The 19,353-nt window shown below is 43.9% G+C and overlaps 1 protein-coding gene across 3 annotated transcripts in view; it reads right to left on the bottom strand.

The window, feature by feature from the left end:
• Window positions 1-12,578: 12,578 nt before the first annotated feature.
• The window catches only part of LOC129831364 (protein PRRC2A-like), a 34,108-nt gene continuing 27,333 nt past the window's right edge, over window positions 12,579-19,353 (bottom strand). For all 3 annotated transcript variants that reach the window (XM_055894708.1, XM_055894710.1, XM_055894709.1), the window contains 3 exons: window positions 17,336-17,678; window positions 16,865-17,087; window positions 12,579-16,450 (listed from right to left, as the gene is read on the bottom strand). In XM_055894708.1, coding sequence (XP_055750683.1) covers window positions 13,378-16,450; window positions 16,865-17,087; window positions 17,336-17,678 — 3,639 coding nt within the window. In that variant the 3' untranslated portion in view covers window positions 12,579-13,377. The remainder of the gene's footprint in view (window positions 16,451-16,864; window positions 17,088-17,335; window positions 17,679-19,353) is intronic.

Here is a 19,353-nt window from a genome sequence, read left to right as displayed (position 1 = left end):
AAATTTAGCTATTTTGTCAACAATATCCCATAATGTCAGAGTGGAGATATGTTTTTCGAAATATTTACAATTAATAAAAAAAGAAAAGCTAAAATGTCTTGAGTCAATAAGTATTCAACAACTTTGTAATGGCAAGCCTAAATAAGTCACATAATATCTCACTCTGCGTGCAATAATAGTGGTTAACATGATTTTTGAATGACTACACCATCTCTGTACCCCACACATACAGATAATTGTAAGGTCCCTCAATCGAGCAGTGAATTTCAAACACAGACTCAGCAATAAAGATCAGGGAGGTTTTCCAATGCCTCAAAGACGGGCACCTATTGATAGATGGGTAATAATTAAAAAAAAAGAGACATTGAATATTCCTTTGAGCATGGTGAAGCTATTAATTACACTTTGGATGGTGTATCAATACACCCAGTCTTTTCAGTGTCCTGAGGGGGATAAGGTGTTATCGTGCCATCTTCACAACTTTCTCTGTGTGTTTGGACCATGATAGTTTGTTGGTGATGTGGACACCAAGGAACTTGAAGGTCTCGACCCGCTCCACTACAGTCCCATCGATGTGAATAGGGGCTGGTTTGGCCCTCCTTTTCCTGTAGTCCACAATCATCTCTTTTGTCTTGCTCACGTTGAGGGAGAGGTTGTGGTCCTGCCAGGTCTCTGACCTCCTCCCTATAGGCGGTCTAATCGTTGTCGGTGATCAGGCCTGCCACATGTGTTGTTGCCTACCCTTACCACCTGGGGGTGGCCCGTCAGGAAGTCCAGGATCCAGTTTTTTTTTTTTTTTTTTTTAGGGGTGGATCAGCTTAGTATTGCGGAAAGAATGTTGCTTCCAATGTAATTGTCTGCATCATTTCCATTCCCCCATATTTTTTTGGGTAAATATATATATCCATACACGTATGCATACATATACACATATATACATACACATACCTATATAGACATACATACTTTTTTAAAGAATATGCCTTTATTATTATTCCCCGCGACCCTACCACCAATCCCCCAATTGGAGTAAACTTATAAACACTTCTGCTTTTACCTTCAATTTCTACATCTTATACCTATCTTACAGACACAGTCCACTTTACAATAGTTCTCTCTTATTTGTTCTTAGTCCTTCCTCTATTTCTGTTGTCCATCCAATTTTATTTCCACTTGTAACTGTGCTATTTCACAAAAGCTCCGCACCTATACACATTTCACAGATCCCGTATGCCCTATATTGTTTATCTTGTTATTAGTCCCACCCTTCAGCTCCACCCAACCCCTCCCATCTATCTTCCAACATCATCCATTTCGGATTTCTATTTGCCATACATTTCTCAACTGTGCTGTGATGCTTCACAAAAGACCTGAACCTTCCTATTCTCATAGCTTCTACAGATTGTAAATTAAAAATAAACATCTTTGCCAAAATAATTATTATATTATTGATTGATTGACTATGGCTTTTCAAATCCCCCAGTATTGCTATCTGCAGCGTTAGTTTTAGGCAAATGTTGCAATTCTTCAGCCATTCCTGGACCTGTGACCAAAAACGAGCTACATATGGACAATACCAAAATAAATGATCTAATGACTCTGCCTCCTCACAACAGAATCTGCAGAGCTGGGAAGATTGTATACCCCATATATATAACATTCTATTAGTTGCAAGAATTTTGTACAGTAATTTATATTGAAAAATTCGAAGTTTTGAATCCGGCGTTGTTTTGCGTATCAATTCATAAACCATGTGCCATGGAATGGGTACATCGAAAATCTCTTCCCAACTATTTTGCAATTTGTATGGCACAGCTGTTAGTTTTTTGGTCCTTAAATGAAATTGGTATATGTTTTTATTTATCACACTTTTCTTTAACCATTTTTGTTCTTTAATACAGGGCCGACATACAAGTTCCTTACTTTTTTCCCCTTCTACTTGCCTCTTCCATTTTTGTGGTAATGCTGCAATTAATTGGTTGTAATTTTGGGTAGAGCAGACTTTTCCATATGTCTGTGTTAGCTGCATGTGTGACATAACTCCACCGGTCCTATTTATGATATCATTCACAAAAATTATACCTTTTTTAAACATTTCTTCGATAAATACAGTTTTTTTATCAATTATTATATTTGAATTTAACCACAATATTTGTTGTACTATTTGTTCCGTCCTTTCAGGTGGATTAAACTGAAATTGCAACCAACTTTCTAAGGCTTGTTTAAAGAATAAGGATATTTTGGAGATCATTTCCTTTTCAAACAACCGAAAATGAGCAGGTGTAATCTGAATAAAGGGAAAAAGGCCCTTCTTGAACATAGGATGAGACATTCGTACCAGTTTACTAGAGAACCAGTTTGGATTTAAGTATAACTTTTGTATGACCGATGCCTTTAGTGAGAGATCTAATGCTTTAATATTTAATAATTTCTGCCCTCCGAATTCATATTCGTTATATAAATAGGCCCTTTTAATTTTATCTGGCTTGCCGTTCCAAATAAAATTGAATATTTTTTGTTCATATAATTTAAAAAACAGGTCACTAGGTGTAGGCAAAACCATAAGCAAATAGGTAAACTGTGATATGACTAAAGAGTTAATTAGGGTGATTTTTCCACAAATAGACAGGTATTTTCCTTTCCATGGTAGCAAGATCTTATCTATTTTTGCTAACTTTCTATAAAAATTTATTGGAGTGAGATCATTTCTTTCTTTTGGGATTTTTATACCGAGTATGTCCACATCTCCGTCAGACCATTTAATTGGTAAACTACATGGCAATATAAAATGTGTATTTTTTAGTGATCCAATACGTAATATGGTACATTTATCATAATTTGGTTTTAATCCAGAGAGGATAGCAAAGGTATCTAGATCCTCTATGAGGCCCTGGAGAGACTCTAGTTGTGGTTTTAAAAGAAAACATGAATCATCAGCGTACAATGACACCTTAGTTTTTAAGCCATGGATTTCTAATCCTTTAATATTAATGTTTGATCTAATTTTAACAGCTAACATTTCGATGGCAATAATAAATAGATATGCCAATAGTGGACAACCTTGTTTTACTCCTCTAGATAGTTTAAAACTTTCTGAGATGTAGCCATTATTTACTATTTTACACCTAGGGTTACTATACATAATTTTAACCCATTTTATAAGAGATTCCCCAAAATTGAAATATTCTAGGCATTTATATATAAACTCCAGTCGTACTTTATCAAAAGCCTTTTCAAAATCAGCTATGAAAACCAGGCCTGGTGTCCCCGATATCTCATAGTGTTCTATTGTTTCCAGTACTTGCCTTATATTATCTCCAATGTATCGTCCATGTAAAAAACCTGTCTGATTAGGATGAATAATATCTGACAAAACTTTTTTTATTCTATGCGCCAAGCATTTTGCTAGGATTTTTGCATCACAACACTGAAGTGTAAGAGGTCTCCAATTTTTTAATTGGACTGGATCTTTATATATACCACTTGGGTCCTGTTTCAGTAATAACGATATCAGACCTTCTTGTTGTGTGTCTGATAATCTACCATTTATATAGGAGTGGTTAAAACAAGTTAATAATGGTCCTTTGAGTATATCAAAAAACGTTTTGTATACTTCCACTGGTATGCCATCCAGCCCTGGAGTTTTCCCATCTTTAAAGGCCCCAATTGCAACAAGCAGTTCCTCCTCTGTAATTTGGCCTTCACATGAGTCTTTCTGTTCAGATGTTAATTTTACATTATTAATAGGAAAAAAATCCATACAATTAGTTTCAGTTAGTGGAGATGGAGGAGCCTGAAACGAAAACATATTCTTAAAGTACTTTACTTCCTCTTTCAAAATATCATTTGGTGAATCATGCGTGACTCCATCATTTGCGTGACTCCATCATCAAGTTTTAATACATTTTTTTTGGTAGCATTTCTATATTGAAGATTGAAAAAGAATTTGGTGCATTTTTCCCCATATTCCATCCAGTTCGCTTTATTTTTATAATATATTACACTGGATCTTTCTTGAATAAGTTCCTCCATTTCTTTTTGTTTTTCCTCTAAATTATTCTGTGCCTCTATGGTACCGTTTTTATTGCTATCTAACTGTACTGTTAGTCCTTCAATTTCCTTTGTTAATATGGACTCTTTTGATCTAAATTGCTTTTGTTTTATAGATGAGTACTGAATTGCATGGCCTCTAAAGGCACACTTAAAAGTGTCCCATACAATAAGGGGATCTGCTGTACCTATGTTATGTCTGAAAAAGTCAGTTATAAAATCTTCTGTCCTAGTTCTAAACAATTTATCATCTAGTAGACTTTGATTAAATTTCCAATATCCTCGCCCACGTGGAAATTCTGTAAGAGAAATATATATGCCAATTATGTGATGATCCGACCGCATTCTATCCCCTATCAACACTTTTTTAACTTTTGGTGCCAGAGAGAATGGAATAAGAAAGTAGTCAAGACGACTAGCTTGATTCAGCCTCCGCCATGTATATCTCACTAAATCAGGGTATTTAAGTCTCCATATATCCACTAATTCCAATATATCCATGACATTCATGATTTCCTTAAGTGCCTGAGGGTGATAATTTGTAGTGTGATTTCCTTTCCGGTCTATAGAGCTATTTAAGACCGTATTAAAATCTCCCATTATAATAATAGAGTCTAGTGTTGCTTGTAGAGTTGATAAGTTCTTATATATATTTTCAAAGAAGCTTGGATCATCATTATTCGGACCGTATAGGTTAACAAGCCATATTTGTTTATTGTCCAATAACATATTTAAAATAATCCATCTACCTTGAGGATCTGTTTGGACAATTTGCACATTTGGATCAAAATTATTGTTAATTAAGATCATCACCCCTTTTGAATTTCTTTGCCCATGGGAGAAATATATTTTGCCCACCCAGTTCTTTTTCCACAAAACTTCATCTAAAACTGTTGAATGGGTTTCCTGTAAACAATAAATATTGTAATCCTTCTCTTTTAGCCAGGTAAATACTGTAAATACCGTCAGGAAGTCCAGGATCCAGTTGCAGAGAGGTGTTTAGTCCCAGGGTCCTTAGCTTAGTGATAAGCTTTGTGGGCACTATGGTGTTGAACGGCGAGCTGTAGTCAATGCACAGCATTCTCACATAGGTGTTTCTTTTGTCCAGGTGGGAAAGGGGAGTGTGTGGAGTACGATTGAGATCGCGTCCTCTGTTAGGGGCGGTATGCGAATTGGAGTGAGTCTAGGGTTTCCGGGATGATGGTGTTGATTTGAGCCATGGACTAGCCTTTCAAAGCTCTTCATGGCTGCTGACGTGAGCACTCCATAGCTCTATATTTTCATTCAAAGTGGTGGCTGCATCATGTTATGGGTATGCTTTTAATGGTTAAGGACTGGAAAGTTTTTAGGATTAAAAATAAACAGAATGGAGCTAAGCACTGGTAAAATCCTAGAGGAAAACCTGGTTCAGTCTGCTTTCCACCAGACATTGGGAGATGAATTCACCTTTCAGCAGGACTATAACTTAAAACTCAATGCCAAACCTACACTGGAGTTACTTACAAATGAGGTAGTGAATGTTCCTGAGTGGCCTAGTTAGTTTTGACTTAAATCTGTTTAAATATATGGCAAGACCTGAAAATGGTTGTCTAGCAATGATCAACACCTAATTTGACAAAACTTGAAGAATTTTGAAAATAATAAATGGGCAAATGTTGCACAACCCAGATGTGGGAAACTCTTACACTTACCCAGAAAGACTCACATCTGTAATCACTGCCCAAGGTGCTTCCACAAAGTATTGACTCAGGGGTATGAATACTTATGAAAATCAGATATTTCTGTATTTCATTTTTTATATATTACCAAAAATTTCTAAAAACATGTTTTTCTTTGTCATTATGCGGATTTTGCATGATTGTGTGAGGAAAAAATCTATTTAATCCATTTTGAATTCAGGCTGTAACACAACAACATTTTAAATAAGTCAAGGGGTATGAATACTTTCTGAAGGCACACTAACTCAATCACTGTTCACAAAAAATACTGCAATGTTCAATGCATGGCTGAGCGTGTAGTAGCATAGAGCCGTGGAGGCTCCTCAGAGGAGGACCATACTCCTCAGCGAATTTAATAAAAATTGAAACTTTTTAAATGTTTATCCTTTTCACATAAAACAATACAACATATATCCACATCACCAAATAATTTAGTTAAACACTTCTGCAATGGTCTACAGTAGCCTCAACAGCACTCTGTAGGGTAGCACCATGGTGTAGCCAGAGGACAGCTAGCTTTCGTCCTCCTCTGGGTACATTGACTTCAATACAAAACCTAGGATGGTCATGGTTCTTACCCCATTCCATAGACTTACACAGTAATTATGACAACTTACTGAAAACTTCCTCCAACCTATCAGAGCTCTTGCGGCATGAACTGACATGTTGTCCACCCGATCAGAGAACTAATCTAGAACTAAAAGCATAAGCTACAGTTAGCTAGCACTGCATACCCTGGGACTAAACACCTCCCTCTGCAACTGGATCCTGGACTTCCTGACGGGCCACCCCCTGGTCATAAGGGTAGGTAACAACACATCCGCCACGCTGATCCTCAACACGGAGGCCGCCAGGGGTGCATACGCAGTCACCTCCCTGTTCACTCATGACTGCACGACGGCCAGGCACCACTCCAACACCATCATTAAGTTTGCTGATGACACAACAGTGGTAGGCCTGATCACCGACAACAATGAGACAGCCTATAGGGAGGAGGTCAGAGACCTGACCGTGTGGTCAGGTCTCTTCTTTATCTTGATCACGTTGAGGGAGAGGCTGTTGTCTTTACAGCCTCTCCCTCAACGTGATCAAGATAAAGAAGATGATTGTGGACTACGGGAAAAACGAGCACGCCCCTATTCTCATCGACGGGGCTTTAGTGGAACAGGTTGAGAACGTCAAGATCCTTGGTCTCCACATTACAAACAAACTAACATGGTCCAAGCACACCAAGACGGTCGTGAAGAGGGCACGACAAAACCTATTCCCCCTCAGGAGACTGAAAAGATTTGTTGTGGGTCCTCAGATCTTCAAAAGGTTTTATAGCTGCACCAGAGAGCAGCCTGACGGGCTGCATCACTGCCTGGTATGGCAATTGCTCGGCCTCCGACCACAAGGCACTACAGAGGGTAGTGCGTACGGCCCAGTACATCACCGGGGCCAAACTCCCTGCCATCCAGGACCTCTATACCAGGCGCTGTCAGAGGAAGGACCTAAAAATTGTCAAAGACTCCAGACACCCAAATCATAGACTGTTCTCTCTGTTACCACACGGCAAGCGGTACCGGAGCACCAAGTCTAGGTCCAAGAGGCTTCTAAACAGCTTCTATCCCCAAGCCATAAGACTCCTGAACATCTAATCAAACGGTTACCCAGACTAGGGAGGAGCAAGAGAAAGAGAGCTAGATATAGTAATTTTTCACATTCACTTAGCAAATGCAGCTAGTTAGCATCCCTCTGTTTGAGCCGGGTGTTTGCTATGTTACCTAGCTGGCTATGACTATCCAACACTGGAATTCTTCCAAGTGAAGGTAAGCTTTTGGTTTGACTAATGTATTACCACCAGGGCCTGCCGGTGTAACTGCTTGACTGTACACTGTACTGCATGATTGTAGTGGGTTTATAAACGTGCTCTATTAGCTACAGTGCATTCGGCAAGAACTCAGACCCCTTCACTTTTCCCACATTTTGTTACGTTAGCCTTATTCTAAAATTGATTAAATAAATGTTTTTCCTCAATCTACACACAATACCACATAAGGCGAAAACAGGTTCAGATTTTTTTGCAAATTTATAAAAAATGAAAACCAGAAATAGCTTATTTTACAGACTCTTTGCTACTCGAAATTGAGCTCAGGTGAATCCTGTTTCCATTGATCATCCTTGAGATGTTTCTACAACTTGATTGGAGGCCACCTGTGGTAAATTCAATTGATTGGACATTTGGAAAGGCACACACGTCTATATAAAAAAGGTCCCACAGTTGACAGTGCATGTCAGACCAAAAACCAAGCCATGAGGTCGAAGGAATTGTCTGTAGAGCTGAGGCATGACTGTGTCGAGGCACAGATCTGGTGAAGGGTACCAAAAAAATGTCTGCAGCATTTAAGGTCCCCAAGAACACAGTGGCCTCCATCATTCTTAAATGGAAGAAATTTGGAACCACCAACTCTTCCTAGAGCTGGCCGCCCGGTCAAACTGAGCAATTGGGCGAGAAGGGCCTTGGTCAGGGAGGTGGCCCAGAACCCGACGGTAACTGACAGAACTCCAGATACCTCTGTAGAGATTGGACAACCATCTCTGCAGCACTCCACCAATCAAGCCTTTATGGTTAGTGGCCAAATAGAAGCCACTGCTCTGCAAAAGGCACAACAGCACCTAAAGACTCTCAGATCACGAGAAACAAGATTCTCTGGTCTGATGAAACCAAGATTGAACTCCTTGGCCTGAATGCCTGGCACCATCCATATGGTGAAGCATGGTGGTGGCAGCATCATGCTGTGGGGATGTTTTTCAGGGGCAGGGATTGGGAGACTAGTCAGGATAGAGGGAAAGATGAACAGAGCAAAGTACCCAGAGATCCTTGATGAAAACTTGCTCCAGAGCGCTCAGGACCTCAGACTGGGGTTGTGATTGCCGGCTGTGATCGCAGCCAAAAGGTGCTTCAACAAAGTACAAAGGGTCTGATTACTTATGCAAATGTGATAATTAAAGTTATAATTTAATACATTTGCTAACATTTTTAAAAACCTGTTTTTGCTTTTTAATTATGGGGTATTGTCTGTTGATTGTTGAGGGGGGGGGAAAACGATTTAATCAATTTTAGAACAAGGCTGTAACGTAACAAAATGTGGAAAAATTCAAGTGGTGTGAATACTCTCAGAATGCACTGTACATATCAGTGCAGAGAACCACCTACCATTGCCCAGGTGGTTAAAATAATATAGATGTAATTTGTGTCCATCTCTTTTTTACAGGGGGTGGCAATTCATAAAATCAAAACAAAACCAGATTTCCCATTAAAACAAAAAGTTTATTTAACTTTCTCTGTATAATTTTATTATAATAAGACACTCCTCTGCTTGTACATTGCTCCCTTGAACTTAAAAAAATGGCAACATTAGTTTGTGGGAATGTAAGTTGGGGTAGACAAAAACCTAGATACATACCAATATACATACATGTGTGTATATTACGGTTCCATAAATAAACCATAAATTATAGAACAGCTTTAACCACTCCAGGTACCTTGGTGATGCTGGAAATATAGTACAATCTTTGAGGTTTTCAAGAATATACTAGTTTTTTCTTTAAACATGGGTACATACAATATGAGCACATCAACAACAAGTGTTAAGGAAGGATGCAGGGCTCATACGAGCCTGTGTTAAGTGTATGGCTACCACTGTTTTCACAGGCAAGGTGAGCTACACCCATGGATGTGGTCATGCTTAGTAGAAGTCATAGTGAAAAATAAAATATACCCACTTCATTTTGCTTGCCTTAAGAGAGTATGGTAAACATTTCAATACACCTCAAGAACTGATTATGTACTTCATTGGATAAACATATACACACACACACTTGAATGTATATACGTGAATGTATATAAGAAAAGAAAAAAACGGTAGAATTGTCTTAATATAGTTGTTAAAACTAAGTATGGGCAAACAAGGCAAAAGTGTTTGCCATCCACATCCACCCCCCCCCCCCCAAATAAGATATTACAGACACCAGAAAATACACACACACATACACTCAAATGCCCTACTCACAACATCCCAAAGCTAATCTTAAAACGGTGGCTGTCAGTAAACAAACAAACCCCAACTTACAAGCTGTGAAAAATGTATGCAGATGAAGATAAAAAAAAGTTATAATTTTATCTATTATTTGGTAGGATGCGCCCCCCCCCCCCCCCCCCCCCCCCCCCCCCCCATCAAATGTTCAAAACAAGCTGTGTGCCATTTTGTTAGTCATGTGATACATCGGTCAGTGAAATCAAAAGTTCTAAACCCTTGTATTCCCTATAACACTCTTGGAGAATAATATTATACTTTGCAAATGTATTTGGAAATGTGGGAAATCAGTGGTGTGAATACAGACCACCCTTGCCCCTTCCCACCATAGTCTAAGATTCAGTTCAATTGAGCTATTTAGTTGCCATCAAGGTTTTGGAAAGGCCATCTTGAATTAATGTATGCTTTGAAAATACTTCCTCTATATGGAGCTCTTGCCCGCCTAACTTTGGTTACAAGTGTCTCTTCTACAGCACAGTGCAGTTAGTTGTGTTTAAGTAGAGAGCCTTCCTGCATTGAGTAGGACAGCAGATTAATATAATAAAAGCACAATATGCCGATGGCCAAACTTAACACTGAGTACGATACCTGCTGCATAATGTAACAACTTTGCGCAAAAAAATACACCAACCATTTCTTTATACTATAGGTGTGGACTCATCTCTTGAAGCAAAAAAAAAAAATGAAGGTAAAAATAATAAACAGTATCTTAAAATAAGATCAAATAACTTTGTATTTACTTCTCGCATTTTCAATGAACAGATTTTTCCCTGAAGAAATTTCATGCGAAAATATCTATATATATAAACTTATGAACGATAGTATGTGTGTGTATATATATATATATAATATAAATACACACACACACTACCGTTCAAATCTTTTATAACTACTCCTCATTCAAGTGTTTTTATTTTTTATTATTTTCTACATTATAGAATAATAATGAAGACATCAAAACTATGAAATAACACATATGGTATCATGTAGGAACCAAAAAGTGGTAAACAAATCAAAATATATTTGATATATAGCCACCCTTTGCCTCGACAGCTTTGCACACTTGGCATTCTCTCAACCAGCTTCGTGATGTAGTCATCTGGAATGTATAACAGGTGCGCCTTGTTGAAAGTTAATTTGTGGAATTTCTTTCCTTCTTAATGAGTTTGAACCAATCAGTTGTGTTGTGACAAGGTAGGGGGAGTATACAGAAGATAGCCCTATTTGGTAAAAGACAAAGTACATATTATGGCAAGAACAGCTCAAATAAGCAAAGAGAAATTACATCATCATTACTTTAAGACATGAAGGTCAGTCAATGAGGAACATTAAGAACTTTGAAAGTTTCTTCAAGTGCAGTCGCAAAAACCATCAAGCGCTATGATGAAACTGGCTCTCATGAGGACCGCCACAGGAATGGAAGACCCAGAGTTAGCTGTGCTGCAGAAGGTAAGTTCATTAGAGTTACCAGCCTCAGAAATTGCAGCCCAAATAAATCCTTCAGAGTTCAAGTAACAGACACATCAACATCAACTGTTCAAAGGAGACTGAATCAGGCCTTCATGGCCAAACCACTACTAAAAGTACACCAATAAAAAGAAGAGACTTGCTTGGGGCAAAAAAGACAAGCAATAGACATTAGACCGGTGGAAATCTGTCCTTTGGTCTAGAGTCCAAATTAGAGATTTTTGGTTCCAACCGCTGTCTGAGACGCAGTGTGGGTGAACGGATGATCTCCGCATGTGTATTTCCCACCATAAAGCATGGAGGAGGTGGTTGTGGTGTGGGGGTGCTTTGCTGGTGACACTGTCAGTAATTTATTTAGAATTCAAGGCACACTTAACCAGCATGGCTACCACAGCATTCTGCAGTGATACGCCATCCAATCTGGTTTGGGCTTCGTGGGACTATCGTTTGTTTTTCAACAGGACAATGACCCAACAGACCTCCAGACTGTGTAAGGGCTATTTTAACAAGAAGGAGAGTGATGGAACGCTGCATCAAATGACCTGGCCTCCACAATCCCCCAACCTCAAACAAATTGAGATGGTTTGGGATGAGTCGGACCGCAGAGCGAAGGAAAACAGCCAACAAGTGCTCAGCATATTTGGTAAATCCAAGAGTGTTGGAAAATCATTCCAGGTGAAGCTGGTTGAGAGAATGCCAAGAGCGTGCAAAGCTGTCATCAAGGCAAAGGGTGGCTATTTGAAGAATCTCAAATATAAAATATTTAGATTTGTTTAACACTTTTTTGGTTACTACATGATTCCCATATGTGTTTTCACTATTATTCTACAATGTATGTTGAAAAAAGAAAAAAAGAAAAACCCTTGAATGAGTAGGTTGTTCTAAAACATTTGACCGGTAGTGTATGCGTGTGTGTGTGTATATATAAAGCATTCAAGCTATCAATTCAGTCTTCTTAGGGTAAACAAACTTCAAAATGAACAGGAGAGAATCTTTCTTCTGCAAAACAGAGAAGAGAATGCTATGTTGAGAGAGCATTTTATCTAACAGAACCAAAAGAGCATTGGAAAGTAATAAGAGCAGGTCAACAAAAACTCAAAATCACACAGCCTAGTTCTGAACAAGCAGCAAAGACATTGATATCCGAGACACAATCAATGTGAGGAGAGTGTGGATGGGTGAGCAGTAGTACTTCAACTGGTCTGCTGTGGCGGTCACAGTAATTAAACAGATCAGGAGATCAAAAACTCAGAGGGAGGTGGGGGGAGTTGTATAAAAAGGTATTTTAATGACCTGCTTTGCAGAAGAAAAAAATACACATACCTAACTTTTTAAAGGGTGGTGGGGGGGGGGGGGGGGGTGAAACAAAACTGACAAAGGAAGGGAAAAAACAAGGTAGAGAATTTTTATTATAATCTATGGTACAATTGTTCTCGTTGAAAGAAGAACCTGAACCCCCCCACCCCATGTGGGAAAACATAATGAAGATAACTGCCCTACCGAATACCACCCCAACCAAAAGCGTGGTAGAAATATACACAGGTAACATCAATATAAAAATCTGCCTTCTCCTGGCTAGCCAATTCCTCCAACGTGTTTAATCATGACATGTCCCACCGCGTACACACACTACTGCGCGTGGTTGTGTATGTCTGTTATGTCATATTGTGCTTGTAAATGCAAACGTGTTTTTTGTTGTCGTTGTGTCCTCAGTCAAAAGAGGTGTGTGTTCGAAACAAACAAGTGTGTCTAATCAAACCTAAATTTGGGTGGAATTCTGAAGGGTGGGGGGGGGGGGGGGGGGGTACAACTGAAAAGGGAGAGAGCAGAGTGACACTACAATAACGGACGGTAGATAGCAATTGGATGGAGAAAGAAGCGAGGGGGGGGGGGGGGGGGGGGGGGTGTTTAAACGTGAGGGTGTACACTGTCTCCATAACTATGTGCTAATATGTTAAGGGATGAGAACAGATAAGAGGCTGAAGGAACAATAGATACAGAAAGGGATAAAGAAGAGGGGTGGGGCGGGGGGATGCATTTGAAATGTTTTCAGATCTTCTCCTTCACTTCCTGTTTTTGGGGGAGGGCCAGTTTCCACGGCGCTCACCGCGTTGGCCCCCTCCGTTTCCAGCTCCGCCTCCTCCCCCACTGGGCGGGCCCCGCGGGCCTCTTCCTCCCCCTCCTCCCTCTCTTCCTCCAGCGTTGACCCTCCTGTTCTGTCGCTCCATGCCGGGACGCTGGCTAGAGAAGCTTCTCTTGTTTGCCGCCTGCTCCTTCGCAGTCATCTCTCGTTCTCCGACCCCTCCTCCTCCCCCACCTCCACCTCCTCTTCCGGGTGGGTGATGATGGTGATGGGAGGAATAGGACTTCCCTCCTCCTCCCTCCCTCTCCCGGAACTCGGTGAAGTCACTGCTCTCGGAGGCTGTCTCCCACTCCTCATTGGCCTGGTCTGAGTTCTGGTTGGAGAAGTCAGGGGATTTGGCGCCTCCTGCTGGGTTGTGGTGATGCTGAGAGTGGGCAGGGCCAGAGTTGCCCTGGTTGTAGTGATGGTGGTGACTGTTGGCGTTAGCGCTTCCAAGATGGGCGCCGGTACTGCTGTTGTTGTTGGTAGCTGTGGTAGCAATGTGGTTAGCGTTGGGGGCAGTGCCGGTCAAGGGCACCGCTTTGTGAGCGCCGTCGGTGACATCCTGAATGTAATTCTGGCAGGGCGAGGAGGGTCGGCCTCCTCCGTTGATGCGAGCGGCGTTCTCTCGCTCCTTCAGCCTGCGGAAGCGCGGTGGCTTGTCCTGTTGGTGTTGAGAGCGCCCGTGGCGACGGCGTCTCGGGGGGCGCTCAAAGCCATCCCGGGGGACGCAAGGGAAGTCACGCCCGTCCGGGCCGGAGAGAGGAAGGGGCCCGCTAGAGTTGGTAGTTGGATTAGCCGTGGACTGCTGGGTCCCAACTCCTCCATTCTCCATGGAGCCCTGTGGGGCTGGAGTAGGTGCAGCAAGGATAGATTGTGGAGAGGTTGTTCCTCCCTGATTCTGAGCTTGGCTTCCGTCCACTGACTTCTCCTCCCCACTGGTTCCACGACCCGTTTCTTTGGGTGCAGACAACTGCATTGGGCCCTGCTGCTTGCGGACCGAGCCTGAGGACTTGGAGGCCCAGCCTTGAGGGTCGGCCCTGGATCCTGACCTGTGACCGCAAGCCATTCCTCCTCCGCCTCCCCCACTTCTATAGATGCTGCCACCTCCTCCTCCTCCCCCGCCGCCGCCCCCCCTACCCCTCCTAGAGGGCACCCCTCTGGGGGTGAACACCCGGGCCTGGGAGCCTCTGGATGGGGCGGAGCCGCCACTGGTAAAGTTATCTGTGCCGCTGCCATTCTTGGTGCTGGATTTGCGGTCTTCCTTGTCCGACTGGGCCAGGTCGCTGGCGGCACTCTCACTGCCAGTCTCCGACCCCCTCTGCCTCCTCCTCTTGGGGACCTCCTCGTATTCTGAACCCTCGCTGCGGGTCTCGCTGTGGTTACGGGCGCGCCCCGGGTTGGCTTGCGACCCCCCTCGGTTGCGCCTTGCCCCCGATGCCTCGTCATTGAATTCTTGGTGGTAGCCTCCGCCAGCTCGGTAGTCTCGGCTGCTCCTGCTGCCTGCTGCCCTGCCACGGCTAACGCTGCCACTCCCGGCCGTGCCCGCGTAAGTGCCCCGGTAACCACGGCCACGCCCGTAGAACTCGCCACCTCGTCCTCGGCTGGCTCTGCTACCACGGGCCGAGCCACCGTGGTATGATGCGCCCCCGCTCCTTTCCAACGAGCGCTCTCTGTCCCGCCTATTGGATGGGGGGCCGGAGTACCCTGATGAGGGGGTGGGGTTGACACCGTCTTTGGGACCCTTGCCCACTCCTCCTCGTTCGTTTGCCGCTCGGTCCTTCCATCCGTTTCTGGGTTTGGGACCGGTCTGAGCTGGCTCTTCTTTACCAGACACTGCAGAGGAGCTCTGTGGGCCGGAGGATGTTTCCTGCTTGACTGATGAATTGCCTCCGTCTTTGTCTTTTCCAGAGCCTCCTCCGCTGGTCTTTTCTCCTCCCTCGCCCTCCCCACCATCTCTTTTCATCTCCTTCAGCACAGGCCTCTTGATAGGCCCTGCCCTCTTGTTAGTGTTGCTGCCACCCGATTGGCCGCCGGAAGGTTTGTTGTGGTCAGACGCTGTTGGGTGATTGGATGAATCCTCCCCGCCGCGGTTGTTTCCGCCCACTCCTCTCCTGTTGTGTGAGGTGCTTCCTGCGTTGCTGCTGCCGGGCCGTGGCCCCCACTGGGTCTCAGTCTTGTGTTCCCTCCCCCCTCGCTCCCGCTGGTTGGGCTTGGGATCACGGTGGTGGTGCTGCTCCTGGCCCTGCCTCTGCTGCTGTTGCTGTTGGGGCTGCTGCTGGGACTGCTGAGACGTCACAGAGGACTGAGAGTGGCTGTGGCCCATCTTATCCTGCTTCATCTCTCTGCTGCTTCCTGCATCATGTCTCTGCCCGGTTCCTGTGTCAGCCTTGCGCTGAGGTGGGAGGAGATGCAGGACCGCCTTGACGCTGCCGTCATCCCTGGCTGAGGATGACGAGGAGGAGGATGAGCAGGAGGAGAGGGATGGCTGTTGGAGTGGGGCCGAGGGGTCAACCTTCTTGGGGGCTTCGCCTCCTCTCTCACCGCGGCCATTCTCGGGCTTGTGGGGGTGGAGGGGAAAGTGGGAGGGGCCTTGGTGTTGTTGATGACCATGGTGTTGTTGGTGTTGAGGGTGGTGGAGGTTGTTATTCTCCAGGGGGGAGAGGTCAGTGCGCCCATTGCGGTCGTAGTGGGGGTGGGAGACCCCCCAGATCTGTCCCTGTTGCTGGCCACCCTTGTGGCCCTGGCCCTCATCCTGGTGGCTGAAACCTCCACCACTCCCCCTCTGCTGCTGCTGGTGTAGGGCCATGCGGGAGCCCTGGTCGGGAAAGTTGCTGTAGTTGCCCCGGCCACCCATGTAGGACTGGTGGTGGTGGTGGCTGCCTCCTCCCTGGCCCCCCACCAGAGTGCCCACAGGGGGTGGGGTCTGGTTGGAGGAGCCCAAAACAGAGTTGGACTGCTGGATGGGGCCTGGCACTCCCTCTCGCATACCACGGACTGGAGGGGTGTCACTCCTAAAATAAAAACCAGCGATTGCATAAAAACCTTTATTCCATAAACCGTGTACTGTTCTAATAAAACTGACTGGATTCATATATTCATCTCATTTGATTTCAACTAATACATATTTTCCTTTTGAAACATTATTGTATGATTTGATCATTAAACAGATACTTGGGGATTGGCCCTTTATCTATTTCCACAGAGTCAGATGAACTCATGGATACCACTTTTATGTCTCTGTGTCCAGTATTAAGGAAATTAGAGGTAGTTTCATGAGCCAAAGCTAACTAGAAACGTCCTTCGAACTACATGCAGAGATAAAAATCATCAGACACTAGGGAAGTAGATAAAGGGCCTCATTGCCAAAATTATCCCTTTAAATGATCGTGAGTGACATCTGACACCCCCCCCCCCCTCCGTCTTACCTAGGCCCTTTGCCACTGACATCATCCTCTTCCAGTGCCTGCTTCTGTGTCAGAGGGGAGCTCAGTCCCCTGCCTTCGCTGCCCCCAGGGAACACCTCAGGCCCCCAGGCCAGTTTGGGATCCATGGGAGGTGTCCCACGGTTGGGGTGTCCCGGGTGCTGCTGCCTGTCGAAGGTGTCCGAACCAGAGCCCCCTGAATCGGAGCGCTCTCGCCCCATCATCCCTGCAACAGAAACGGGTGTCGCGTTAGAAAAACTCATACTCAATTATAAAAATTATAGCTGGCAACCTGGTGCCATTTCCTATAACATATAAACGTTATTGCATTATCATAACCTAAAAATTCTAAATTTGAATCTGGTTTGCACAAATCTGCCATTGACCTGCAAATTCAGATTCTGCCCTATGGCAAAATACCAACTCATTGACTGAATATTTCATATATCAAACCAGACTACTATGAGTACCCACCTGCATGTTGCATGTTGGGCGGGTAGTAGTCCATGGGCCCTGGAGGTCGACCCTGCATGCCCCCCTGCATCATCCGGGGGTCCATATAGGGCATCATCATCCAGCGCGGGTCAAAGTTCATGGGCAAGGGCTGGGGGCCGCGGCCCATGGAGCCCTGTGGAGGGTACTGAAGGGACCCTGACTGCTGCTGCTTGGGACCCTGGGTCTGAGTGGTGGCCCCCGGAGAAGGGCCCTGCTGCTGAGGGGCCTGCTGAGGCTGCTGGGGTGGGAGCTGCTGCTGGCTCTGTTGGGCTGCTTGGCTGTGCTGCTGCTGCCACTGCTGCTGCTGCTTCATCAGCTGCTCCTGAAGACACCAAATGGGAGAGATGTTATAATATACAGTACATTCGTAAAGTGTTCAAACCCTTCACTTTTGACATTTTTTTTACGTTACAGCCTTACTCTAAAATGTATTAAATAATTTATTTTTCCCTCATCCATCTACACACAATACACCATAATGACATAGCAAAAACAGGGTTTTAGGTTTGGTTAAAAAAAATATATTAAAAAAAATATATATACCATATTTACATATAAGTATTTAGACCCTTTGCTATGAGACTCGAAATTGAGTTCAGGTGCATCCTGTTTCCATTGATCATCCTTGAGATGTTTCTACAACTTGATTGGTGTCCACCTGTGGTAAATTCAATTGGTTGGACATGATTTGGAAAGGCACACACCTGTCTATATAAGATCCCACAGTTGATAGTGCATGTCAGAGCCAAAACCAAGCCGAATGAATTGTCCGTAGATCTCAGAGACAGGATTATGTCAAGGCACAGATCTAGTGAAGTGTACCAAAAAATGTCTGTGGGATTGAAGTTCCCCAAGAACACAGTGGCATCCATCACTCATATGAATGGAAGACGTTTGGAACCACCAAGACTTCCTAGAGCTGGCCGCCTGGCCAAACTGAGAAATCGGGAGAGAAGGGCCTTGGTCAGGGAGTTGACCAAGAACCCGATGGTCACTCTGACAGAGCCCCAGAGTTCCTCTGTGGAGATGGGAGAACCTTCCAGAAGAACAGCCATCTCTGCAGCACTCCACCAATCAGGCCTTTATGGTAGAGGGGCCAGACGGAAGCCCCTCAGTAGAAGGCACATGACACCCCGCATGGAGTAACCAAAAGGCACCTAACGGACCCAGACCATGAGAAACAAGATTCTCTTGTCTGATGAAACCAAGATTGAACTCTTTGGCCTGAATGCCAAGCGTCACGTCTGGAGGAAACCAGGCACCGTTTATCATCTGACCAATACCATTCCTACGGTGAAGCATGGTGGTGGCAGCATCATGCTGTGGGGATGTTTTTCAGCAGCAGTGACTGGGAGACTAGTCAGGATCGAGAGAAAGAGGAACGGAGCAAAGTAGAGAAATCCTTGATGAAAACCTGCTCCAGAGCGCTCAGACTGGGGTGAAGGTTCACCTTCCAACAGGACAACAACCCTAAGCACATAGCCAAGACTACGCAGGAGTGACTTCGGGACAAGTCTCTGAATGTCCTTGAGTGTCCCAGCCAGAGCCCGGATTCTAACCCGATCAAACATCTCTGGAGTGTTTTTAAATATAAAAAATATTTTTTTACATTTATTTTTAAATCGGCCGATTAATCGGTATCGGCTTTTTTGGAGTCTCCAATAATCGCTGTTGAAAAATCATAATCGGTCGACCTCTAGTCTTCAAGGCTTAAAAATCCTTCTTTAACCGGTCTTGAAGTGGATTTAACAAGTGACATCATTAAGGGATTCTACTTTCACCTGGTCAGTCTCATGAAAAATGCAGGTGTTCCTAATGTTTTGTACACTCAGTTTATATTATGAATTGTCCATTTTAGGCCATTTCACCCAGCCCTACATGCGTGGTTGGGCGATGTCAACTTTTGTCATATCGTGATTATGTACCCATAAAACATTGCGATATACGATGCCAAACCCCCCTACTGGCCACCCCAAATATATTACAGAAATGATTAC

This window comes from Salvelinus fontinalis, chromosome 32 (genome assembly GCF_029448725.1).
Source record: "Salvelinus fontinalis isolate EN_2023a chromosome 32, ASM2944872v1, whole genome shotgun sequence".
In the NCBI taxonomy this organism is placed as follows: Eukaryota; Metazoa; Chordata; class Actinopteri; order Salmoniformes; family Salmonidae; genus Salvelinus; species Salvelinus fontinalis.
This window is presented reverse-complemented; position numbering and strand designations above follow the sequence as displayed.